Source organism: Equus caballus, chromosome 28 (genome assembly GCF_041296265.1).
Source record: "Equus caballus isolate H_3958 breed thoroughbred chromosome 28, TB-T2T, whole genome shotgun sequence".
Classification (NCBI taxonomy): domain Eukaryota; kingdom Metazoa; phylum Chordata; class Mammalia; order Perissodactyla; family Equidae; genus Equus; species Equus caballus.
Window position 1 is genome coordinate 9,827,435 of NC_091711.1, and position 26,787 is coordinate 9,854,221.

General features: G+C 35.5%; 1 protein-coding gene across 11 annotated transcripts in view; it reads right to left on the reverse strand.

Moving 5' to 3' along the window:
• Nucleotides 1-26,787, reverse strand: part of OSBPL8 (oxysterol binding protein like 8) — a 196,329-nt gene that overhangs the window by 43,934 nt on the left and 125,608 nt on the right. For all 11 annotated transcript variants that reach the window (XM_070254190.1, XM_070254193.1, XM_070254195.1 and 8 more), the window contains 6 exons: nucleotides 15,968-16,038; nucleotides 10,535-10,612; nucleotides 8,073-8,174; nucleotides 5,839-6,042; nucleotides 3,441-3,525; nucleotides 1,686-1,857 (listed from right to left, as the gene is read on the reverse strand). In XM_070254190.1, the coding sequence (XP_070110291.1) occupies nucleotides 1,686-1,857; nucleotides 3,441-3,525; nucleotides 5,839-6,042; nucleotides 8,073-8,174; nucleotides 10,535-10,612; nucleotides 15,968-16,038 (712 nt within the window). The remainder of the gene's footprint in view (nucleotides 1-1,685; nucleotides 1,858-3,440; nucleotides 3,526-5,838; nucleotides 6,043-8,072; nucleotides 8,175-10,534; nucleotides 10,613-15,967; nucleotides 16,039-26,787) is intronic.

Consider the following 26,787-nt stretch of genomic DNA (forward strand, 5'->3'; position numbering starts at 1 on the left):
GGCACTGAGAAATTAAATTAAAACCTTGGAAGTACTAAAAGATGGCACTGAGCTCTTTGCCTTTCTACCACTTGAGGCAAAACTCCAAAAGCAAAATTTTAGACCACCTCTTGTTGATTTTAAAGTTTTGCAAACATCATCACTTGAATTCCACTCCCTGTCCCTTACATCCAAACAGACTCTAAGTCTCAAAAGGAAGCTCCCATTCCCTCACCTCTGCAGCATCAACTCATAGCCCGTCTTCTGTCACACAGCCAAATGAACAGGTTGACATGTTGATTCCACTTTTGTAAAGTCTGTTATACTGATCCTTTCCCTGACTCCCCAGCTGGATGTCATGTTCTCACCCTCTAAATTCTCCTGATCCCATATTACCCTCGGTCCCCCCTGGTTGTTTAGGTCATTATTATCTTCCCACTACTTATAGCTGCCTGGCATTTCATAGGTTTCAAACAAAACAAAACATCTCTCCAGGATCACATAGCTAATATAAACTGTTGTACTGGATTCAAAATTAGGATTATATCTGATTCACCTCCCTATAGACAATTTGGTGAATCATACAGAAAACACCTATGGTTCTAATACAGAAAAGAGGCTCAAAAATTTTAATGAATAAATATGTGAAACAGATAAATTTTTAAGATCCCCAAGTAAGAGCATTTAAAGATTGCCTGGTAGTCAGTAAAAATAATGGACTGTTTATAGCTGAGGAGCTTCGAGGAAAACATCTTGGGAAGAGGCCCTGACAAAAACCCCATCCCTATATCAGTTGCACCCCCCAATGCTATCCCATTCAGGTTCCCCTACTGGGAATTAAGATAAAGCTCCAGACTATAGATCTGCAAAGAAAGGATGTAAAAGGTCAGGTAACGGAGGTTTTTAAAGAGGGCAAAGAAAAAAGAGTCAAGCCAAATGACAGGAAAAAATGTTCAGCTCAGGTTACATGGAGGAGAGGAGAGGAGCAGCCTAACTCTGAGGAGAGGAACCTCAACACTGATGGGAAGAGGCTGCAGAGCAGAAGCTGAGGGTTGGGGCAAGACAGGAAAAGGGGAAGTCTATTTTTCCTGCAAAGCAACAGAAGAGATCTTAACCTCAACAAACCTCTGAGTCTCCAACAGTGCTTCTGAGTTTCACTGGAGAAAAGTATTAACTACAATGACTACTTCAGGGAATAAAACCACAAACAGGATACACTTTCAACTCAAAACACTTACAATGTAACAGGAGAATCCCACAAATACCAGGTAGACCAAATCAAGTGCCAAAAAAAAAAGTACTATAGAACAACAATAGAAGGACAGGTTACATCTCATTTTTATGAAGCAGGAAAGGTGAAATCGGTCTTGAAGGAAACATGGGTTTATGACAGGAAAAAAGAGCAAGGAGGACTAGAAATCATTCTTGATGGAGGGAACACCACGCACAAAGACAAGGTAGATGGTTAGCATGGTTGTATTTGGGAAAGAACAAGTAATTTACATTAGCTGGAATCAAGGAAGTAACTTTCTACACCTTATCACAACAACTAAACAAATCTTAAACCAGGCCTTCGGCTATATAATGGGAAGAAGACAGCCAAGTTTCAATGCTAGATACACCAGAAAAATTCCAGGCCGGCCTACTAACCTAGTGAACAACACAGCCTCAAAATAATCACCAAATTAGTGGCACTATCTACTTACTGGAAGTTGTCACCACTGTGGAGATTGTTAGCACGTAACAAGCCATACAAAGTCACGTGTGTGCTCTCTGATGAAATGCTCAGGTCATGTTCCTTTCCTTCTCTGATCATTGTACGTTTAAGAAGGCTAGAACACTTCAAAGCCAACTCCAAAGCGTCCATCCAGCACCTTCCTAGAAGAACACAGATTTATAAGCAGTATAACTCAAGAAACGATCCACACTAGCATTCATTTTAACTTAACACTGCTAAGCTTTAAACGTATTATGATGTTTTTGAGAAACATGCACTGGAAAAGTTAATTTGAACATAAAATCTTACCAGGATTTCTCAATGCAATTTTTCAGTATAATAAGTGCTTTTTACATACTAAGCATCTAGAAACCACTGGCAAATGAACAGCACAGCAAGCACTAGAAACTACATCTAACTGAAAATAAATGTACCTTATTTTTAAAATCTTAGAACATTAACATGTCGTATAATTTGAAGGTACCAAAAAAGGTACATAAAATATACTGAAGGGGTTACGTTGCTACTATAAACAAACCATCTAAAATAATGTTTTGTTGTGGATAAAAGGTCTATCCTCAGGTTTAGCATCCATTCTACTTACATGTTTCAAAATTTTCAAGTCAGGAAAATGCTTATACAATACTGTCAGTAACTGCCATATTAATAGAAACAGTAATAACTTTATTTTTTAAATTAAAATTTAGAACAGTATTAGCAGGAAAAAATTGTTAGTTGCTCCTAAACTCATACATGTTTGTTTCAAGATCTGCTGGAGATACCAGCCCAGTAAAACACTTTCATGACAAAAGCACATGCCTATAATATTTTAATTTTAAAAATAATCATCTGGTAAAAGTAAACTTTGGAAGTTTACAAGATTCCCTAGGTTAAGCTAGCCTAAATTATAAGACATAAAAGTGAGAAAGAAATCCACTATGAACTCCTAAAGTTGTAAAGTTACCTTGCTTTCATGTAACTAAAGCTCCATATTTGCTAGAGGAGCTAAGTATTAAGTTATTAAGTAAAGAACAGAAGTTTGTACTTGAATGTCTTATGTAAAAAAACCTCAACCAGTGTACATGTGTCTTGTAAGGGTTAATATTTGGTGATAAAATACAAATAGTATTAAACATACCTCTACAATGATAAAACAATGAGTTACCACAGAGAACACTAACCAAGTCAAAAAGGTGTTCATGTGTCAACGGAGGATGACGAAGAAAACTCCAGAGTGCTAATTTACCATTCATGATACAATGCTTCCTTCCCATCAGATTTCACTGTTTGTTGACCAAGTTAATTATATTTAGTGTTCTAAGCAAGTTATGATTACAATACCTCTGCTGCAAATACCACACTAAAGACAGATGTTCCCAAAGGAAAATACACAGTGGTATATAAAATAAATCCTTAAAAATGAGGAGCAAAATGGGGCCGGCCCTGTGGTGTAGTGGTTAGGTTTGGCGCCCTCCACTTCGGTGGCCCAGGTTTGCAGGTTCCGATCCCAGGCGCAGACCTACTCCACTCATCAGCCGTGCTGTGGCAATGACCCACATACAAACAAGAGGAAGACTGGCATAGATGTTAGCTCAGGGCAAATCTTCCTCAACCAAAAAAACCAAGAAGATTGGCAACAGATGTTACCTCAGGGTGAAACTTCCTCAGCAAAAAAAAAAAAGCTAAAAATTTTTCTTTAAAAAAAAAAGGAGCAAAAATCCAATCCATCAAAATCTGTATTTACCATCTGACTCTGAAGTAGCTCGGATGATCAAATAACTGCTGGGTAAGGGCTGGGTTATGGATCCAACTGCTTCACCCTTTGGACCCTTAAAGGCAAAATAAACAAGATAAATGATGTACAGTATTATGAAATCTCAACTTTATATTATCCATTATTATCTGTAAAATCTAAGTTAGGCATGGATTATAATTTAAAAGGAAACAAAGCTTTAATTTCATGCTTCATGAGAAAGCAAATGTTAAGTATTAAGGAAAGTTTTCCTCTTCCAACAAATATACCTCCTTACCAGAAAGTTGAACAACTTATGGTTATAAAATATTATTTCTGCATATTGTTCACATGTTGAAGAGAAACCTAAAATTTACCATACTAGACCAAATTTTAATTTAACAGAGAATTTCCATTCCTCAGATAAGAAATACTAAATTTCTAGAAGCCTAAAGAAGCAGCTGGAAATACAGTTACAATTTACAAGAAAAAGAAAAATGAATTTTGATTAGGTCTAGAGAAAAATAGCTCCATTTTATAACTGATAATCTTGTTTATAAATACCAACTATAAAAGCTAATTTCATTTTTCCAGAAACAAGAAACAAAGAGGAATTTTGTTGTTATTGGTTGTGGTTGGGGTTGTTTTAGAGTACACACCACCACGAACTCTACAGTAACCGGTATCAACCAAGGCTAATCTTAGGTGGACTCAGTTCTTATCTGGAAAGAAAACCTGAGGATTGAATTTATAGTATAATTTTGATAGAAAAAGCATAAATTTTTAAGTTGTCAGATCAAAGAATAAAACGATTTTAAAAAGCATAAACATTAGGAAGTAAAGATGCAGATTCAAAATCAAAAACACAGAAACAATACGATTTTAACAAGTCCCATCATATCCCTTGGGTATTTTCACATAGCTTTATAAGTTATGGGCCAGTTCCAAGAACCAGTATAGAGCAGGACCTTGAGTCAGGCTGCCTAAGTTCCAATCTTGGCTCCACGCTAGAAAAATTACTTAAGTAACCTTGTTAGGCCTCAACCTCTTTATCTGGGTAATGGGGGTAAACTGTATGCTCCTAATAGGTGTGAGAATTAAATAAAGATTACTCCATGTAAAAATGCTCAAAAGAGTCCCTTACACCAATTAAGAACTCATAAACATTACTATTTCCTAATTACAGACACTGACTTTGAAGCTAATTTAAACAATGTCCTAAGTGGGTTTTGCTTGTGGAGAATATTCTGATGTTCATATACTTGTACAAATTTCCCTTTCACCAATATTTGGAATTAAATAAATTTGACATTAAAAATGTTTAATGTTTAAAAATTCATTATAATTCTTACAATTCCTAAGAGTAGTAGTAAAGAATAAACACTGTACATAAAAATGTTTTGAAAGTAACTTTTTTTCACTTGAGAATCACATGATATATAAATATAAGAGGTTCTATGGGTTAAATTCCTTCCCCTGTGGGAAGTACCTAATCCTAGAATGGAACTAACCCTGTAATCCTAAATTTATTCCTGCTACGACTCCAGACTACGGAAATAAAGGTAAAAAGTCCACGTCTTTTCCTAGGCGTACGTATATTGCCTAAGTAAGCAATATTTAAAAAATCAAAAAGCTGAAGCTACTTTTAGTTAGCCCTAATCTCAATTAGGTTGTTTTCCTTAAATAAGTAGCTCCAAAACCTTTATTTGAGTGTAAGTGACCTTCTTAGAAACTAAAACAATGATCACTTTGTAAAAACTTAAACTCATTTATTGAGTTAGCATGTACTATACTGCATGTCTACTGTTTGTAGAATTCCTTGGTGATTAAACAAATAAGGTATTTCTATTTTCCTGATTAAGTTTATGCTTTTACAACACAGGAGTGACCACAGTAATGCTTTTAGTTATAAAAGCATTAGAGCTCCATCTTCAAAGACAGCTGCTGTCTTAAGAGTAAGTGGGACTGCTTCTGTTTATAGGTTTCTTACCATATACTTATATCACCGCAGGAAAGACCACAAAAACAAATGGTAGCTTCCATTCTAAGGGATCTTACAATTTTGATAGAGAGTAAAGCACTTACAGTAAACATGATGCAATATTACAAAGTGCAAATTAAAAAAGAAAACAGTACAAACTGAATCCCCGCAGACAAGAGATAAGAAGGTACAATGTAAATTTGAGAAACATATTTGGAGAAATTTTTAAGTTAGATCTTAAAGGTAAACAATCCCTTCTGGTGTACATTTCATTGTGGGCAGACACAGACAGAGGAATGATGTGCTTGAAAATCGAAACAAACTTATAAGCCCCGGCAGAGGACAGCAACCTTTAGATTAATCTATTTATCTCACTTCCACTCATAGATTGTCATCTTTACCTTACCTATGTAACAAGTGCTTACTTACCTTCACTGCCCAAATAGATTGCTCCAAAGGATGAAAAAGTTTGAAACAAAAGCCATCCTTTTTTGATGGACGCTCAATGATTTCACAGGCATTCAGAAGGACTGTTCCTACCCACTGACCATTTTTTTGGGTTTTATAGATCAGTAGCACCCCAGGTTTCAACACACACCACAACTTGGTCCAGCTCTTTAGAGTACCACGAATCTACAGAAAGATAAGTTTATTTAAGAAATAAAGCTGTTTTCTTCCTTCTGCTCTACGAGATACAAATCTCGTAATGGCAAATAGGATGTTTTAATCTACAATTTCCATAAAATGTAGCTTTAGATTCAGTATATAGTTTTTAAAAAGCCATTAAATGGCAAGTACTGCAAATAAACACAAAAATAGCATGGCTCCTGCTTTTGAGGAACTTAAATTCTAGTGAGAGCCTGGGTCAACAGTTTCAAAATAACGTACTAAGTAGAATGGTTTTCCTAACCTTCTGGGCCAGGTCAGGGTCCTTAAAATATACTTTCCCAGTACCGAGATTCTCTTCTTCTTGGCATCTGTCACAGCTGTAACTTTACTTGAGTGAATATAAGATTATTCTACCTTTTAAGACTCTTCCCCCTTACTGCTACATCAACAGTGCTGAGAACACTGTCAGCACGCACCAGGCATTCCCTAAATATTCGGTGGGTGGTAGGAAGAGGGAAGAACGTCCTTCCAGCCCCAAACATTACCCTCTCTAATTACTTTGTTCTTAGTAATCACATAAAGTGTGCCATACAAATTTCTTGGGGGAAATTTTAAAACACAATTTACATGAATCTCTCTTTAGTCCATAAAATGTTCCTCATCCTAGGATTTAATGCTATCTCAACAATAAGTCTATAACTAGTTTTTCCTATCAATTTCTATTTCTGTAATCCATTAAAAGTATTTCTATGCAAATCACTGAATTTACAATACTGAAAAGTCATATACTATTTAGATTAAAAACTAAGAATTATCTTCACTTTTATTTAATATAAAACACCTCTTGTCTTAATGCACTTACCTAAATTATGAAACAAATATAGGGCCCCCAAACCCCCCAAATAGGCATACCACAGAAACTTCAAACAAGAAAAATTTAGAAAGAGGGAGTTTGGAGCCAGGCATGAAGAAAAGGGAAAATCTTTAAGAAAAAGTATGTGTATATTTAAAAGAGATGGAAAGACAAGAGAAGTGAAAGGAACAGTTAACCTGAGATATTCTGAATCTTGGAGATGTGACAGCAGAACGTGGATAGCAAATTATCAGAATGAAGGTAAGGTTTACAAAGTCAGCCAGGGGAGGTGTTGGAACTTTGGGGGAGTTGGTTGGGGAAACCCAATGTCAAAGACAAGAACAGGTTTAGCTCTGAAAAACTCAGGTGAGCTCTGGAGCTTACAGACTTCTAAGTAGAGCCAAAATGAGTCAGAGGTATTTTCAGCACAACATTGAAGAAGACCCCAGATTACCTGAACTATCAGGGAAACTGTCACTAGACCCCATTTTAGAAAGAGAATTCATGACAGATCTCATAAGGATTTTAGGTTGGAAACTAACTCTTTGCGAAAGTGGACAGACTTCAGCGCTGGGGTGATTTTCAGGTGGATGCCAAGTACTGAAACTTCTTGGGCCTAAGGGTCTCAGAGGGTCATTCTTAAAGTTAGCAGTAGTCTGTAAGATTCCTACCAAATATCCTTCAGATAAGAGTGAGAAAGAGGACAGAGTGACTGGGATGATAGAAAAGGAAATAAAAATAAGTGGGGATAACCAGAGGCCAGAAGAATAAGGTATGGAAACAGCCATATGGATGTCTTACTGAAAATTAATCCTTTTCAAATGATAACTTTCATATTAACTTTGTGTCATATCTTCTCAATAATGCATATACCAAGTCTACTATAATAATAAATAATTTGAATAGCAAATTATTTCTTCACAGCATATTGATTAGACTATATAATGTCATACAAATCAAAAAGCCTTTTTAAAAGAACTGCTATCCATATTTGATGTTATTGTCAAGAGAGACACTAAGATTCCTTCTCCCCATTAAGACTGGAATGTAGAACCTTTGGGATACAATTAATAGCTTGTCAGGAAACACCAATCATCCTTGGAGTTGTTTTCATCTTGCAGGCTGTAGGTGTCCTCTGGGCTTTCCTATTCTAGTAGGTAGACACCCAGCAATGTGAACTCAAAATTCAACACAAACTGACCTTCAACCAATCAGCCATAACAATAACAGAAGGATCTGTGATTGTACTGAGTAATTCCTTTGTGGCTCTTTTCTTTTCTTCTCGGTAATTTTTCTTTTGCACCTATTTTAGAAAAACAATAGAAAAATTTAAAATTCATTAGAAATGGGAAATTTCTTCTCAATTTTTTAGCTCTGTAGACTATAGAGTGTAAAATTCTAAGTCTTTTTCAGAATTCAAGCATGTTAGGGTAAAAGAACTATTTTTCATTGTTTTTTAGAGCTGGAAGGAATTTTCAGAGAAATAAGGTTAGAATCTAGTTTTTCTGATTACTAGTCCAGTTTTCTGCATCTTTTTAAAGGATTTTATCTTTTTAAAATTATGTGATGATACATGAGGTAAAATTTCAAACAACACAAATAAAGCTAAAAGCCGTCTTTAGTATACCCTATCCTATTCCAATCCCCAGAACTGATCAATGTTAGTTAGCCTTCTCGAAAACACTATCTTTGCAGGACTTTTCTATGCACACAACCTACAGAAATATACTGCTTTTGTGTTTTTGTTTTATTAAACACATTTTTAAAGTGTTCACCCATTCAATATTTTTTGGAGCGTTTCCATGTCAACCTCCTTCTTTTAACAGCTACACAGGATTCAGAGTATGAATAAAATAACAAGAGCTAGCATTTACTGGGAACATTCTGTGCGCCAGTCATTGCTCTAAGCACTTTACATGTATTAACCTCATTTAATCTTCACAATAACCTTCAGAAGTGTGACTATTATTATCCTACTTTACAGAGAAGAAAACCGAGGCACAGAGAGTAATTTGCCCAGGATCACACAGCTAGAAAGTCATGGAAGCAGGATTCAAGCAGAGGCAGACGGCTCAAAAAGACATGAGCTTAACCACCAGCTAAGCTTCTGTACTGCTTCTACAGTTCTTCTTAATAATACGTTCTCTTCCTGATGGAAGTCTACTCTGTTATCAGCTTTTTCATATTACAAACAAGGTCACAATTGCTTACAACTGGCAATTTTGCTCTCTTTCCTGATACTAATATGTAAGATATAAATAATTAAGAAAGCACGATGAACTTAATTGACTCAAAACATCAAATTTTACCTTCATAAGTCACTCTGAAGATAATCTGGGAAAGCAGCAGTGGATTAATGTAGTCTTATTATTGCTTTCTTGTTATTAGACAGATGGGAGAAGAGTGGTGATAATCTATCAGTGATATATATTTTTTTTAACTATAACACAAAATCTTCCTAGTTGCATTTAACGGTAAAGAGACTTTTAATTAATAATTCTATAGCTGAAAAACTGGAGACTTTTGGTCTTTATTAATATGCATATCTGAATTAACAGTTAATTTAATATGGGATTGCAAATGCAAATGCAAATGCATACAGGATCAGATAAGAAAACAACGGGGTAAAATAGACTACACAGGGATCAGCTGGAAAGCTTGTGTTCCTTAAGCTCCAGGATCTATGGCCATTCTGGAAGGCAGGCCCAATATTGCATATTTCTAAAGAGAAGAAAGAAATCTGAACTTGATTTGTTAGCTCAAATTTTTAAAACACTGTGTAGGCCAAACAAAATATGTCTACCTGTGGGCCAATTCAGCCCAAGACCTAGCAGTCAGTAAACTCTAGTTTCAAAAGATACCAGAGCTTCCCATCAGGTGTTCTGCAACACAGCGATGAGCCTGACTCTGGTACGATGTGCAGAGATACCCAGTCCTCGTCCTCAGTGGCCAGGTGAAGCCTGAAGCAGCGCTGGGCGAGCCAGGAGACAGCCTTTTAAGGTGACTCCAGTGTGACAGACAAACAGTAACATTTTTTATGTGTGCCTGTCTGGGTATTTTTTTCTTCTTTTAGGAAGACACATACAGATCTTCCTTAACTTACAGTGGGGGTTATATCCAGATAAACCCATCATAAGTTGAAAATACCACAACTCAAAAATGCATTAATACACCTAACCTACCGAATATCACAGCTTGGCCTAGCCTACCTTAAATGTGCTTGGAACACTTACATCAGCCTATAGTTGGGCAAAATCATTTAACACAAAGCCTATTTTCTAATAAAGTGTTGAAAATCTCATGTATTCATTGAACACTGTACTGCAAGTAACAAACAGAATGGCTGTCTAGGTACAAATGTTCTAAGTGCATCAGTTGTTTGCCCTTGTGATCGTGGGGCTGACTGGGAGCTGTGGCGGCCATTGCTGCTGCCCAGCATCACCAGAGAGCATCATACAGCATGTTGTTAGACTGGGGAAAGATCAAAACTCAAAGTATGGTTTCCAGTGAACATGTATTGCTTTTGCACCATCGTAAAGTCAAAAAATCCTAAGTCTAACCATTGTGAATTGTGGACTGTCTGTATTTATTTATTTTATTAGGCTACTTTCACAAACATATGCAAAGCATAATGTTAGTTATGAAATAAATGTGGAAACTAACCTTGAGAGATTCTTTTTTTGTGAGCTTGCTGGAAGTTGAACTATCCTTCTCCGAGCCATTATAAAGTTTAGATTCAGACTGAAAGCACATAAAAATGAACAAAAGAGAAATAATAATTAAAACCTTCACTTATTCTACACATATGGCATATACAGATCAATGTTAAGGCTATGTGTCTGACATTCTTCCCATTTATTGCTGTAATTTAAGCAAATGCCAATTTTCAAATACCGATTTTCCCTAAAGTACAGCATTTGGGTTTAAAAACAAATCCACAGTAAACACACAAAAACAAAAATAAAAACTAAGAAATTAATCTACAATGAGAGGTTATATAAAATTATGTGTAAATTTTTGCATTCTATTTTCCAGGATACTTCTAAGAAACGTATACCACTATTTAGTTATGCTTAGGAGAAAAGTATCCAAAGCAACGTTATTTTGCAACAGGTGAAATAGTCTAAATAAAAAAACCAAACCCTGTGCATTCTAATAAATTGCTGCATACACTGCCTTGTTGCTACTCCTTCTCCAAGGGAAGAAATATACACATCTTCAGATTAAATAGTATTCAGATTAGATAGTATTAAAACACCATCTAATTTGTACAGTGTTCAAAAACTAACATTCCTAGTACCTACTACTTCCTACCTATCCAGTGCCCCTAAATTATTATTAATGCCTTAAATGTGTTTCTGGACTTTGCTTATACCTCATATTTTCATTTGATCTTCATAAGAACCTTGAAAAACAGGCATAACAAGTGGTTTTACCTGCATTTTACAAATCCTGAGAGGGAGGCTGGGGGAGGATGATTTTCCAAACAACGATATAGCAGGAATCTGAACCTTGGTCTCCTAACTCGGCACCCCTTTAAGGACACTACACTCTTTCACCAGAGCAGAAGAGCATACAACTAAAAGCTGCTTCTATAAATCCTGGAACAGTGAAATTAAACATTCCTTCAATGTCCTATGATTTTCAATTTTGCCGATTGTTAGACACGGGAGAAGGTACTTAAGTTCTTAGCATTACTCCTAGTGCCAAGAAAGTATATGGGGGCTTAATCCAAATGGTGGCTTTCAAATGCTGAATGGCCAGATCTGCATAATATCACTAGATGTGATTAAGGATAAAAAGCTTTGGGTATAAACTCCCTCACTCAATTTTAAGACCCATGAGGGCAGGAACCATGTTTATTCACCAATGATACCCAGCTATCACCTGGGGAAAAGGAAGGGCTCAATAAATATCTGAGGAATTAATAGAACAAAAATGAAACTAATATCTGCAGCTCATTTTTCTCATCTCTCCTAAAAATGCCTCTGCTCTTAGTATAAAATATGGGTTATCATAGTGATGGTAATAACTGGCTGAACCAGAAGGGAACTGCAAACTACATTCAGTGGAGAAGGTGGGATCAACCTAACTGAAGTTTTGTTCAAGTTACTCCTTTGAGAACTGGACTTGAAACATCACATTGCTTACTGCCATGACAATAGTATACTTTGTGATACCGAAACAGTTTCACAAAATTCCTCAAGCCAAACAGGTGTCTGTCTTCTCCTTGACCCTGGAACCCAAAGACGGCATGGCTACTGTCAGAGGAATATGATGGTTTCTATTTCCCAGAGCTTAAGAGGAAAACGTGTATTATACCGTACTCTTTAGATACTATTAAATGAAGAATACTAAAATATTAGCTTAAAAGCTAACGAAAATTAGTGGCTGTTTACTAAGTACTATGCTAAACACTTTCTGTGTACTACCTCATTCAATCCCCAAAGCAACCCTATGAGATAGTAATAGTATCTTCCTTTTGCTAATAAGGAAACTAAGACCAACAGATTAAATCACTGCCCAAAGTCACAGAGCCAGTAAGGAGATAAGCTGGGATTTGCACCCTGATCTACCTAATTCCCAGTCTCATGCTCTGAGCCATCTCACTATATGATTTCTCACCCTTTAAAACTGTTCATATAGAATCTCAGTCACTCAAACTTAAGACATCTTCATAAACAACAGGAAATCTGTTTCCCCAACTTGACAAGATCTGGTGTGTGATTCCTAAAAGATTCTAGTACATAAGGGTGTCACATCTTGATATTAGAGCACTTCAAGGAACCCCTGCCATACAGTGTAGCTAGTCCTGAAAAACAGACAAAAAAATGATCCAGTGACCAAGTTCTACAGTCTCTTTAATACATTCCTCTCTAAGTTTTCTGAATCAACAGGTTACTTTTTAAAATACCAAAAACCATACACTATTTTTGTTGGAAATATTTTACTAGACTAAGTTTTCCTCCTTTTATAACCTTACTGACCACTATCTTAATGACAAGCACAGGGTTTAATGTATAGTACCGCTCGTCTCTTCGTTAAAGGGCCTTAGAATGCTCAGCAAGTTATATTTTTACTTCTTTTTCTTTCTTTCCTTCTTTTCCTTTTCCCTACTTAACTGCTGTCCCCTTATGTGCTATGTGACTTTGGGAAGTTGTTCAATCTCTTTCAGTCTTAGTTTCCTCATCTGTAAAATGAGGATATTCCTACTAACTCACAGGGTTGTTCTGACATAGAGTGCATGATATGCTCAACACAATACTTGGTATATATTGTGATTCAGGTTCTATAATCTAGATTGCAAGCACTGTCAAAAATCTGACCTTTAGATAAATGGAATAGTATTGTATGAGAACACTTCTGACTTGCTTTGAAAACAATAAAATACTGCAGATATAAGGAATACAACAATAATGATGTTACTATGACTGTATCAGATATTTTGGTTTGGAAAGGTTTTTTAAATGTCCAGGTAAATATATTTTTTACAGAGAGTGATAAATGATTTAGCAAACCTACAGACAAACAGATTGATGGCTGGAATCAAGTCAAGAGATCTGGATTCAGAAGCCCCTTATCCTTATCATAGGATTTCTTTTATCCCACTAGACACATTACTCATGCTGGCAATTCCTTTTGTTGAGATGGACAATTAAAAATTCATTAAAAAATGCTAACAGGAAGATAGGATGATTTGATTAACTGATTTTTCCAATTTGCTCATTTATAGGATGACTGAGAAACAAGAACTGCCTTTATTTAAAAAATTGGGGGGGAAGCAGTAAGGAGGGTGTATTCCATTGTGCTTACTGGTCTCAATTACGTATTTTAAGAAATAACACTTAACCTCAATCAAATCCTATGACCAAGATGACAGTATTGATACTTTTTGCATCAAGTTAAAAAAGTATATGGTTAAAATTGTTTGATGGTTTCAGTTATACAGATCAATCATAGAAGAAATAACAAAATTTTGTTTCCCAAAGCTACTTAGGTAAGAATAAAATCTTCAGAATTCTATGAGAATGAGGTTTAATGATAAATGCATACATTTTAGGATGGGTCTGAAAAACAACAAAGTAGATTATATATTAAAATATTTAAGGACAAATTAGTGACTCTGCACCTCTTAAGATAACAGAATAAACCAAGATTAAATCTAAATTAAGATAAAATCAGTAAGTTTTAGCTCTTGGAAAATAACAGGACGAATACAATTTAACTTATACCAAATAGTTACCTTGCTGAGAATCCCACTCATTCACTGTAATTCTTTATTCAAAAGAAGAAAATGAATTCTTAAATACCTATTCTTAACCAGGTCCTTTGTCAGGCACTTGCAGCATCACAATCTGGGAGGTAGATCTTATCTCCCTTGCACATATAAAAAATGCGAAGCCCCTCTGAATTCCAGCTCACCACTTTGATCCTTGGAGAGTTATTTTTCTTAGCTTCAGTTTGTTCACTTATAAAATGGGGCCAATAATACCTGTCTTCTAGTATTGTTATGAGAGTTAAAATGATACAAATCAAGCTCTTAATACAAAGTAGCTACTAATATCATCATAATTAGCATCTAAGAAGTCATAGGTAATGTACGAGGGTCAAGATTCAAAGTCACTTTTTTGACTCTAAAGTAGTACTGTACAGTAGAACTTTCTGAATGACAGAAATGTTCTATATCTGAGTTGTCCAATATGGTAGCCACTAGCCATAAGTGTCTACTGAGCACTTGAGATGTAGCTAGTGTAACTGAGGAACTGAATTTCTAATTTTATTTAATTTTAATCGATTTAAATTTAAGGAGTCATTTTTACTAGGTGCTCTTGTACTCAAAGGGAAGCTCTGAAGCCTATGTTTGTTTTCCTCATTAATGCACACTGCTTCATTAAGGTATGTAAAGTGTCATTTCGGGTCCCCCCATTTAGAGACTACGCATGGGTGGCTGTGGTATGTAGGACTGGGGTTTATGTGGTTAGGCTTTGACTATTATACCATACTTTCACCAATTCTGGTATGAACTGCTTGAAAACAGGTTTTTTAATTCTATAAATTTCACTGTATTTCTAGCCATGGCAGACCCACGAATAAATTATTTCCTCTTCAATTTTCTTTAATTATACATCTCATACAAAATGATCAAGGCATTTCTCATGTGTATGTTATATACATACAAAGTACTATTTAACTTCCATCCGAAGTACTTTTACATTTATGATAAATGGACCTTTATGTAATGAATACTGAAGAGTGCAAATAAAACTTGTGTAAAATTATACATAAAAACATATCATGGAATCTTCTCAATTACCCCCAAGAATAGGGACAAAAAATATAGGGTTTTAAAAGCAAAGCCTACCGCTGAGAATAGCAGAGAATTTACTAGCTTAAGAAACAGGTTTTCCTACAGTCATTGAAGTTTGATTCCACAAACATAAGAGCTTCTCCTGCTACTAAACCTGACCAGAAATGACAGTCAAAAGTCGTATCCCTTGACAAATTATAGAAACTCTAGTGAATTACAAACCCATAGGGAAACCAATGCATCCGTGTTTCTCAAATTTGAATATGTACTTAAAGAAAAATTCTCAACAGACCTAAGAATATGTACAAGAATCTCAGTTTGAGAACTACTAATTTAGAGAACTATGTCTCATTCTAAGAAAGTGTCTCTCAATTGCAGGCTCTTATTGCAAGACATCTTTGGCCTCTAACTAGTAAAATGTACATGTTTTGATTGTGATTTGAATGAACCCAAAACAGGTAAGAATTTTGCTTAAAAAAATATGAACCCTGAGAATTTCTGTGAATGGAACCCTTAGACTTAAGTTTGAGAAGTAATGCTGTAGCAGACACTGGAAACAATATCATTCGGGAGAGAACACTGCTAACCAACAGGCTGTATTTCCAAGTAACCAACAGCCCCTAAATCAGCTCCAGTGGGAGTTTCCTTTCTTCACACATACCACAAGCTTTAGATACACCAAAATAAAAACATTCCATAAAAATCTGATAGGATTTCAGTGTCAGTTCCCTCATCTTAATATTAGAAAAATATCATAATCATATATTTGGGGACAACAATATGCTTACCTTGCTCTTTGACATAGAAAGTGAAGATTCATCTTTATTCTGAGAAATGTCTTCCTTTGTTCTTTCAAAACCTTTAAAAACATTGTCATTATCACAGTATTATTACTTTGAACACATAACAGGCATTGAAAAAGCATATATAGTTGTTAAAAGGCAATGCATTTAAGTCATTCAACTTCAAATATACATTATATTTGATGTACATCAGTGCAAGAAGCCTGACTGAACAGACAGTTTTAAACTATTACCATTTAAAGACTTCTAAGTGGTCACCTCTTGTATAATAATTCTTTAGAATAAACTAAGGCTTATAGAGGCCATGAAGTCTTTCCCTGAACTCATCAAGTTCAACAGCTCCTTGCTGTGTTCCTAGAGCACTCTGCATGAATTCAGGCTTCATGGAGCTTTTATTCTTTTCAGCTCTTCTCTAACAAAGAATCTGAACTGACAGAACCAACTCAACATGCTTTTCACACTTCTTGCCAAACTGGAAAAATTCCAGAACTGGTGATAAAAGGAAGACTAGGGAAGTAAATCTGGATTGAGGGACAGACTTAAAAAAAAAATCTATATATTTATTGTGAGAATTAAATGAGGATGCATTGAAAGAACTTAGCACAGTATTTCGCACATAGTATATATTCAATGAATGTTTTCCCTTAATGGTATCATTGTCACTGACTATTATTATATAAATTATAAAACTATAAACCCTAAATGCATGAGTGCACTGGGATAAACATACACACATCCCTGTGATGATGTAACACATTAATGTAGTCGGCCAAAAGCAATTAACAAACGAATCTTATTAGAGTACAATTAGAGAAATGTTAATCCTGAGATTCATGTGGCAGGCATAAAAGGAGCAGTAAAAAAACCCAGACACACCTCACTTTATTGCACGTGCTTCACTTTACTGCACTTTGCAGATACTGCATTTTTTTAAAAATTGAAGGTTTGTGGCGACCCTGTGTCACGCAAGTCTATCAGTGCCATTTTTACAACAGCATTTGCTTACTTTGTATCTCTGTGTTACATTTTGGTAATTCTAGCAATATTTCAGACTTTTTCATTATTATTACATTTCTTATGGTGACCTGTGGTCAGTGCTCTTTGATGTTACTATCATAACTGTTTTCGGGCGCCATGAGCTATGCCCATATATAATAGCAAACCTAATCAATAAACATTGTGTGTGTTCTGACTGCTCCAATGACTGGCCATCCCCCCATCTCTCTCCTCCTCAGGCCTCCTTACTCCCTGAGACACAGCAACATTGAAATCATGCCATTTAATAACCCTACAATGACCTTGAAGTGTCCAAGTGAAGGGAAGAGTCACACGTCTCTCACTTTAAATCAAAAGCTAGAAACGATTAAACTTAGTGAGGAAGGCATGTTGAAAACCAAGACAGACTGAGAGCTAGGCCTCTTGCGCCAAACAGTTAGCAAGTTGTGAATGCAAAGGAAAAGTTCTTGAAGGAAATGAAAAGGGCTACTCCAGTGAACACATGAACAATAAGAAAGTGAAACAGCCTTATTGCTGATACGGAGAAAGTTTTAATGGTCTGGATAGAAGATCAAACCAGCCACAACATTCCCTGAAGCCAAAGCCTAATCCAGAGCAAGGCCCCAACTCTCTTCAATTCTATGGAGGCCGAGAGAGGTGAGGAAGCTGCAGAAGAAAACATTGAAGCGAGCAGAGGTTGGGTCATGAAATTTAAGAAAAAAAGCTGTCTCCATAACATAAAAGTGCAAAGCAAAGCAGCAAGTGCTGATGTAGAAGTTGCATCGAATTACCCAGAAGATTTAGCTAAGATAATTAATGAAGGTGGCTGCATTAAACAGCAGATTTTCAATATAGACGAAACAGCCTTTTATTGGAAGAAGATGCCATCTAGGACTTTCATAGCTTGAGAGGAAAAGTCAGTGGCTGGCTTCAAAGCTTCAAAGGACAGGCTGACAATCTTGTTAAGGGTTAAGGCAGCTGATGACTTTAAGCTGAAGCCAATGCTCACTTATAATTCTGAAAACCCTAGGGCCCTTAAGAATTATGCTAAATCTACTGTTCCTGTGCTCCATAAATGGAACAACAAAGCCTGGCTGACAGCACATCTGTTTACAACATGGCTTACTGAATAGTTTAAGGCCACTGTTGAGACCTACTGCTCAGAAAAAAGGATTGCTTTCAAAATATGACTGCTCATGGACAATGTACCTGGTCACGCAAGAGCTCTGACAGAGATGTACAAGATTAATGTTGTTTTCATGCCTGCAAACACAACATCCATTCTGCAGCCTATGGATCAAGGAATAATTTCGACTTTCAAGACTTATTATTTAAAAAATACATTTCATAAGACTGTAGCTCTCATAGATGGTGATTCCTCTGATGGATCTGGGCAAAGTCAATTGAAAACCTTCTGGAAAGGATTCACTATTCTAGATGTGATTAAGAACATTTGTGCTTCATGCGAAGAGGTCAAAACATCAACATCAACAGGAGTTTGGAAGAAGTTGATTCCAACCCTCGTGGATGACTTTGAGGGGTTCAAGATTTCAGTGGGAGAAGTAACTCTAGATGTAGACCCTCCACCAGTAAAAGATTATGACTCACTGGACGCTCAGATGATGGTTAGCATTTTTTATAAATAAAGTTTCTTTTGCTATGCATACTTTTTTAGACATAATGCTAATAAACACTTAATAGACTACAATATAGTGTAAACATAGCTTTTATATGTACTGGGAAACCAAAAAATTCATGTGACGAACTTCATTGAGATATTCGTTCTATTGTGGTCTGGAACCAAACCCACAATATCTCCAAGGTGTGCCTGTACTCAGTTCAATGAAGTTCTTTCAACTTTTGAGGGCAAGTAATATTAACTCTTCCCTATAGTTACTTGTTCTGAGTCCAATAAAAGCCTATACCAAAAATACATAAACTATTATTCATAAAGCAACACAAAAAATCATCAGTAGCACCAGTGCCTGAAGCATTTAAAAATCATTTCTAGCATATCAACGATACCATCTATTCTGTATTTGGTTTCATATCAGCTAAAAACAAATCTACTCCATTTTCATAATCCAGACATTTTACTGAAATTTTTATGTAGTATGAAGAAGGAATCTTTTTTTCTTTTTCTGGTAAGGAGAAGGATCACTCAAACCCAATACTAGCGAAAAAAACTGTTTCATAAATGCAGCATGGAATTTTAAATGAAAACTTACTGGAATTTGAAACTTTAGTGTAAAAGAAACCAAAGTTACATAATTCAGTTTAAAAATTCTAAGATATTTATTCAGAGTAATAAAAATTTTGTAGCAAGTAATTCTTAATACTAATGAACTAACAAATTACTTGAAAGTTCTAAATACATATGGAAGAAAAGATTTTCTAAAAATATATACTGTAAATGAAAAAAAGTTTTCTTTTAGTCCTGTAAATACAGATTTTCACTTCAATTTCTCTAGTGAGGTCTTAGTTTCAGCTGAATCTAGACCTATCTATTTACAAGATCAGGAAAAATACCCACTTCATTGTAGCCTCATTCACATATTATTTTTAAAACAGAACAGTAAATTAAAACAAAAGTAGAAGTTAAAAACCCAAACAGACTCTCTCTTCAACATACAAATATGTCTTGTAAAAAGTTTCAAATGTTGTAAAAGGACATTCATAAACCACAATTCTATATTATCTGTCAAACCCAATATATGAATCCCATTCTAAAAGATTCTCTATACCTCTAATTTGAAAATCAAATTATTTTAAAAGCTGATCTGATGACTTTCAAGTTATGTAAAAGTACAGAGGGATAACTGCTGGGTATTTATCCAAAGAACATGAAAACACTAATGCATAAACATATATGCACCCTTACATTCATCGTGGCATTATTCACAATAGCCAAGAGTTGGAAGCAAACTGGGTGCCCATCAAGAGATAAATGGATAAAAAAGATGTGGTATATCTACACAATGGAATACTACTCAGCCATAAAAAAAAATGAAATCTTGCCATTTGCAACAACATGGTCAGAACTTAAGGGTATTACACTAAGCGAAATAAGCCAGAGGGACAAAGTGAAATATTGTACAATCTCATTCATAAACAGAAGATAGCAACAACAACAAACACATAGAGACAGAGATTGAACTGGTGGTTACCAGCAGGGAAGCGGGGAGGGAGGAGGGCAAAAGGGGTGAAGAGGTCCATGTGTATGGTGATGGATGGTAATTAGTCTTTGGGTGGTGAATATCACGTAATCTACAGAGAAATCAAAATATGATGATGCGTACTTGAAATTTATGTAATGTTATAAACCAATGTTACCTCAATAAAACAAATAATAAATTGGGGGCCCGGTGGTGTAGTGGTTAAGTTCGTGTGCTCAGCTTTGGTGGCCCGGGGTTCACTGGTTCAGATCCCAGGCATAGATGTACACACCACACATGAAGCCATGATGTGGCAGCATCCCACATACAAAATAGAGGAAGATTGGCACAGATGTTAGCTCAGGGCCATCTTCTTCACAAAAATAAACAAATAAATATTTTTAAAAAGTATAGAGGGATAAAGCAAAATGCTAAGTCTGGTCAACTACTTTTGCGCTTTAACTAAGGGCAAATAAGTAGACGATCAGCATAAAAAAAATGCAAAGAAGATAGAAACAGGTTCAAAACCCTTAAAAAGAAAATATTGCCATACTGTACACTAAGTTTTCAAGGGCAATTCCAAGGTAAGCGAAGCAAAAAGCGTCACACTAGGGACTCTGTCTTTAGACTGGATAAAGCTAGTTTCCTAAAAACGTGCAAAATAATCTTTATCTTAAAAAGTCAGTGACAAAAGTATATTTAGTAGAAGCCAAAGAGGCTCTGCCAAAATACTTCTTAGGCATTTATGTATTTTCCACCAAGTATGGGGATTCAAAATTACTTTAAAATTATTTTTATTTAAAAAAGTTTAGTGATATTTATAGTCAAAATCCTGAAGCCTATAACATATTATTGACCATTATCAATAATGCAGAAAAGTTTCAGATCATGACTTCTCACCAAGTTTGCTTGCTAGTGATTTTAGGTAGTCAATTCTCTTCCTACTATCCTCCCCACTACCACAATGATATAGAAACTTATGTCCTCATCAAAATAGCTAAAATTAAAAGGTCAATACCATCCAAGTACAGGTGAGAAGGCGGAGCAACTGGAACTCTGTTTGCTACTGGTGGGAGTCTAAAGGGGCATAACCGCTTTGGAAAACTATTTGATTGTATCCACTAAAGCTGAACGCATGCATATGCTAACACACGGCAATTCTGCTCCGAGATAAACCCAACAGAAATGAGCATGTGTGTTCATCAATGACAGGCACAAAAATGTTCAAGCAGCTTTATTTAAATAGCCCAAATCTGGAGCCAACTCAAATGGCTATTAATAGTAGAATAAATGAATATATTATAGTATATTTACACAATGGAATTTACACAGCAATGGAAAAAAACCAATTACTACTACACAAAACAACAAACATAATATTGAGTGAAAGCAGCCACCTTTCCCCATCAAAAAAAACATACATACTGTAGGATTCCATTTATATAAAGTTTAGGAACTGGCAAATCTAGTCTATGGTGTTAGAAGTTGGAATGGTGGTTTACCTCTGTTGTAGGAGGAATTGACTGGGAGGGACAGGAGGAAGTCTGGGGATCTGGGAAGTAGTTACACGTGCCTATACATAACTAAGAAGTGAAAAAGCTGTGCACTTAAGTATATGTAAATTATGCCTCAATAAAATAAATAAATAAAAACTCAGATATCCTTCCTTATTCTTCTAGTTTTGTTTTCTTTTTTTTTGAGGAAGTCCTCCTCTTTTTGCTGAGGAAGTCTCGCCCTGAGCTAACATTCGTGCCCATCTTCCTCCACTTTATATGTGGGACGCCTACCACAGCATGGCGTGCCAAACGGTGCCATGCCCGCACCCGGGATCTGAACCGGCGAACCCTGGGCCGCCGAGAAGCGGAACGTGCGAACTTAACGGCTGCGCCACTAGGCCAGCCCCTATTCTTCCAGTTTACTAGATCTCTCCTCCTTCGACATCCTTTCTCACTTAATCTATATTCCTTTAACTTATTCTGCACCTGGCTAATTCTGATCCATTCATCAACAATGATGACAATTATAATGATAACTAACATAATAATATTAATGAAAACAATAAAGAAACCATTTGTAGGAACACTTGTGATTGTAAGACACTATGCTAGATGCGTTACTTTCTAATCTCTAAAACACCACCACAAAAACTCCCAAATATTAATTATATTTTATATAATTTAAAAAACTGAGGCTAACAGAAATTAAGTGACTTGACTCATGTCAATAAGTGACAGTATCAGAGCTGATTCAAACTTGGGTCCAACTTTAAAATTCGTGCCGTTTCTAAAATGCCAGGGTGCCTCTCAAGACGCAAAGCCACCTGTTCTAGGAGGCCTTGCTTTGACTGTGTAGGCACAGTTACCTGTCCCCTGCTCTGAGACACAAAGTACTTCATACACATTTGTACTACCATATTTATCACAATATACTTCAATTATTTGTTTTCATGTTCATGTTCCATACTTCACTGTGAGTTCCTGAAAGGGAGGGTCTTATGCTTATTTATCCTTTCAAATATAAAAATTTGATAAACTTGATCCAAAAATTAATAGAAATGGACTCCACTTTTACTTGTGATGGTTTTTTAAATAGTGAAACACAGAACACCTTCGGAAAATTGCATAAAACATGTGTAATTTAATGTATACAGTGACTATTTGCAAAACTACCACCCAAATCAAGAAATAGAGAATTGTCAGCATCTCATAATATCTCCCCCAGTGCCACTCTTGACCACTACCTACTTTTCTTCTACTCAAAAGTAATTATCTTGACTTTTGCAGTCATTATTTACCAGTGTGTGACAGTGGGTATTTCATTTGTTTTCACTGCCTATTAGCATCCCACTGCATGACTATATCACTATTTATCCATATATTGTTGATAGACATTTGAGTTGCTCCTAGTTTGTCCCTCTTGTGAACAATGCTGCTACAAATATTCTTGGAAATGTATCCTGGTGGACATATATATCCGTGAGTTTCTTCTAGGGTTTAAACCTAGAAGTAGAATTCCTGGGTTACAGTGTATGTGTGTCTTCAACTTTAAGAATATCAAATTGTAGTTTTTGGGTGATGAACATGATGTAATCTACACAGAATTTGAAATATAATAAGGTGTACACAAAGAAAAAAGAATACCAAATTATTTATCAATTTGTTTATTTTTCCACTAACAGCAGGTAAGAGTTCTCCTTTCTCTATATTTACAGTAACATCAATATTGACAAATTTTTAATATTTTTGTCAATCTGTTGGGTATATCAATGGTATATTAACGAGGTTTTAGTTTGCATGTCCCTGAAGACTAATGACGTTGAACATTTTCTCATATGTTACCTAGTCATTTTAGTTTTCTCTTCTTGAAGAACCTCTTCAGATCCTTTGTGCATTTTTTTTTTAAAGATTTTATTTTTTTCCTTTTTCTCCCCAAAGCCCCCCCGGTACATAGTTGTATATTCTTCGTTGTGGGTCCTTCTAGTTGTGGCATGTGGGACGCTGCCTCAGCGTGGCTTGATGAGCAGTGCCATGTCCGCGCCCAGGATTCGAACCAATGAAACACTGGGCCTCCTGCAACAGAGCATGCGAACTTAACCACTCGGCCATGGGGCCAGCTCCCCTTTGTGCATTTTTTAAAAACTCATTGTTGGGGCCAGTCAGGTGGCAGTTTGTGTACTCCGCTTTGGCACCCGGGGTTCACAGGTTCGGATCTTCCTCAAGCAAAAAGAGGAGGACTGGCAACAGATGTTAGCTCAGGGCAAAGCTTCCTCACTAAAAAAACCCAACTCATTGTCTATCTTTTTCTTACTGACATATATACACAAATTCTTGATGTACTCCAGGTACTGGTCCTTTGCCAGCTATATTCGTTACAAATACCTCCCCATTCTGTGGCTTGTCTTTTTATTTTCTGCATGGTTTATTTTGATGAACAGCTCTTAATATTAATGTAGTCAATTCAGCAACCTTGTTCTTTAAGTGTTAGTGCTTTTTGGTCTTAAGAAAGTCTTCCTTAAATCTGTGGTGATAAAGATATTTTCCAATAAAGCAGTAGTACATAGAGTTTATTTTCTCCTACTAATCCAATGGAATATTATTCCTAAATAAATTAGCACTCTGTCCTTAACTTCTAATTTGTTAACAGGATACAAGTGCTATCATCATTGATAAGGTATAACCTTTTTATATACTTCAGTAACAAATTTGGTTCATTAATGTTTAGATATAATAAAGTAAGCTTTATGCTGCTTCAGTCTCATGAAATGAGATTAGATATAGGTATCTACAAATGTAGAGTTAATAGGTATTTGCAAAATATAGAATTGCTATATTAAAATTAACTATACCAAATACAGCCACGAATCAAGAAACTGCACAGGAAAAAAAACCTCTGAGAAGTCAAAATATACTAAAAAGAGGGGCTGGCCCAGTGGCATAGCAGTTAAGTTTGTGTGCTCCACTTCAGTGGCCTGAGGTTCGCTCATTTGGATCCCGGGCACAGATCTATGCACGACTTATCAAGCCATGCTGTGGCAAGTGTCCCACATATTAAGTAGAGAAAGATGGGCACAGATGTTAGCTCAGGACCGGTCTTCCTTACCAAAAAGAGGAGGATTGGTGGTGGATGTTAGCTCAGGGCTAATCTTCCTGAAAAAACAAATATATATATATATATACACACACACACACACACACTCTAAAAAGAAATCTATCTGTGCACTAAAGCTCACAGTTTGTCTATAAACGATATCTTTGCTCAAAGTTTAGTTACTCCGATTTTTAGGTACTGCTCTAGAGACTGGTCCAATGAATATACCTAGAAGTGATACTTGAGATTAAGGAAAGAGACAAAGAGACACGAACTGAAAAAAAAAATTTGCACTATAGTGTCACTATGAGTACATGGGCAATGGGTACCATTTTTATATTATATCTCAAAACATCAATATATTTCTTAAGGTAGAAGTGACCAAAACAACAAAAAAAGAGAGAGATTTTCTTCAAGAAAACTAAAATGAAAAAAGTGCTCAAAGAAGTAAGACAAAGTTATCTTTAAATATCACTAATTTAGAACTTTTCCTCCTCTAATGATGTCAAATAAAAACGCATCTAAAAATTTTTTTTCAGTACAAAGAAATGTCTCAGAAGAAACCATAATTTTACTTTTAACTTAATAAATAAATAGCCACTTCTCTGAAGTATCTAATACCATTCTATTTCTTAGCTGATAAAATAACACATATTTTAAAGAGCTTTTTAACATGGCTGATTGCAACACACTGTTGGTCGTATTGAGGGGAACACGGAAGCAACCCAATGAATACGACTTTCTCTGTTTCAGGAACTAGTAAACAAAGCCAACCGTTTACTTTTCCATCCAAACAGATCAATCCAGGATGACCTTCAATATAAGCTTTGACAAGATAAACTGACAATTCTGCCTTCAATTGCCTCATTAAGTAAACACCAAACTTTCGGAAAATGAAGTTTTCTATTGGTCATTAGGGTCACATGATTATTCTTTAATATTAAGTAGACTCATGGCATGAAGGTCAGCAAACACGTGCCAGAAAGCTTCTGGCTTAAAAAAAAACAAAGAGACAGAGAGAAACAGAGAAATGGAACTAAGTCAGATTGCCAAAGCAAAGAGAGTATTTAACAACATTACAAAATTCCAGTATGTTGTATTTTCAAAGCCCCTTCTGGACAAAGACAAACACTAAAATCTGCACCATTCTGAGAACGTCAGAAGCATGACAGTAACCACGTTACACTGGGAAGACTAAATGCAGGTCAGGAATGCTGTGCAAAGCTATGCTACTCAGGCAACAGCTCAGGACTGTGGTTTCCAATTCTTTTTGGAAACACTGTTAGAAAAGAAAATGAAATTAGTGAACTTATAATAAATTAATTGCCCAGGTAATACCTTCTATAAGGTGTTTCACTATCTCAAAAGAATTCATATACCATCTATCAACATGAATATTCACAAAAATCAAGAATAAAGGTTAGTGTGAAAACAGAAAATACAATTGAAATTTAACAAAATATAAGTGTCATAAAATGGTTAAAGCAAGCATGAGTTTCAGTCAATATTTCTTTGCCATGAGTATTCAAAGAATATTTTTATTTTTAAAAATAATATAACCTTTAAAAAGTAGATATAATTATGTAGCAGTTTAAAATTTTGAAAAGAAAACAAAGAAGACTGTTCATATTTTTAAAATATATACCCAAATATTTGCTACAATAAATATCAATAAATGAACAACTTATACCTTCATCTCATTGACCAACTATTTAATGTTTAACTCATGACTGTCAAATGCCTAATTTCATTTAATACATATTACCCTAAAAATACATATCACAAAAACTAATCATACACAAACACATCTAACAACAAGTAAGGCATTTCCAAAATTATACTTGGGCAGAACTCTTCACTTTAGTCAGGACATGAGCTATTAAAGCTTAAACTAAACATCAATTTTATTATAGTTACCATTCTGCAGAAAATAGCCAAACAAATATCCACATCAAATATCTGGGTTTCATTTGCAAAAATCTCAGAGCAATTTGTTTATTTATAGAATTTTACATTTATCTCAAGTCCAGAAAAGGTTTTAATTTTATCAAAGGGTCATAATAACTA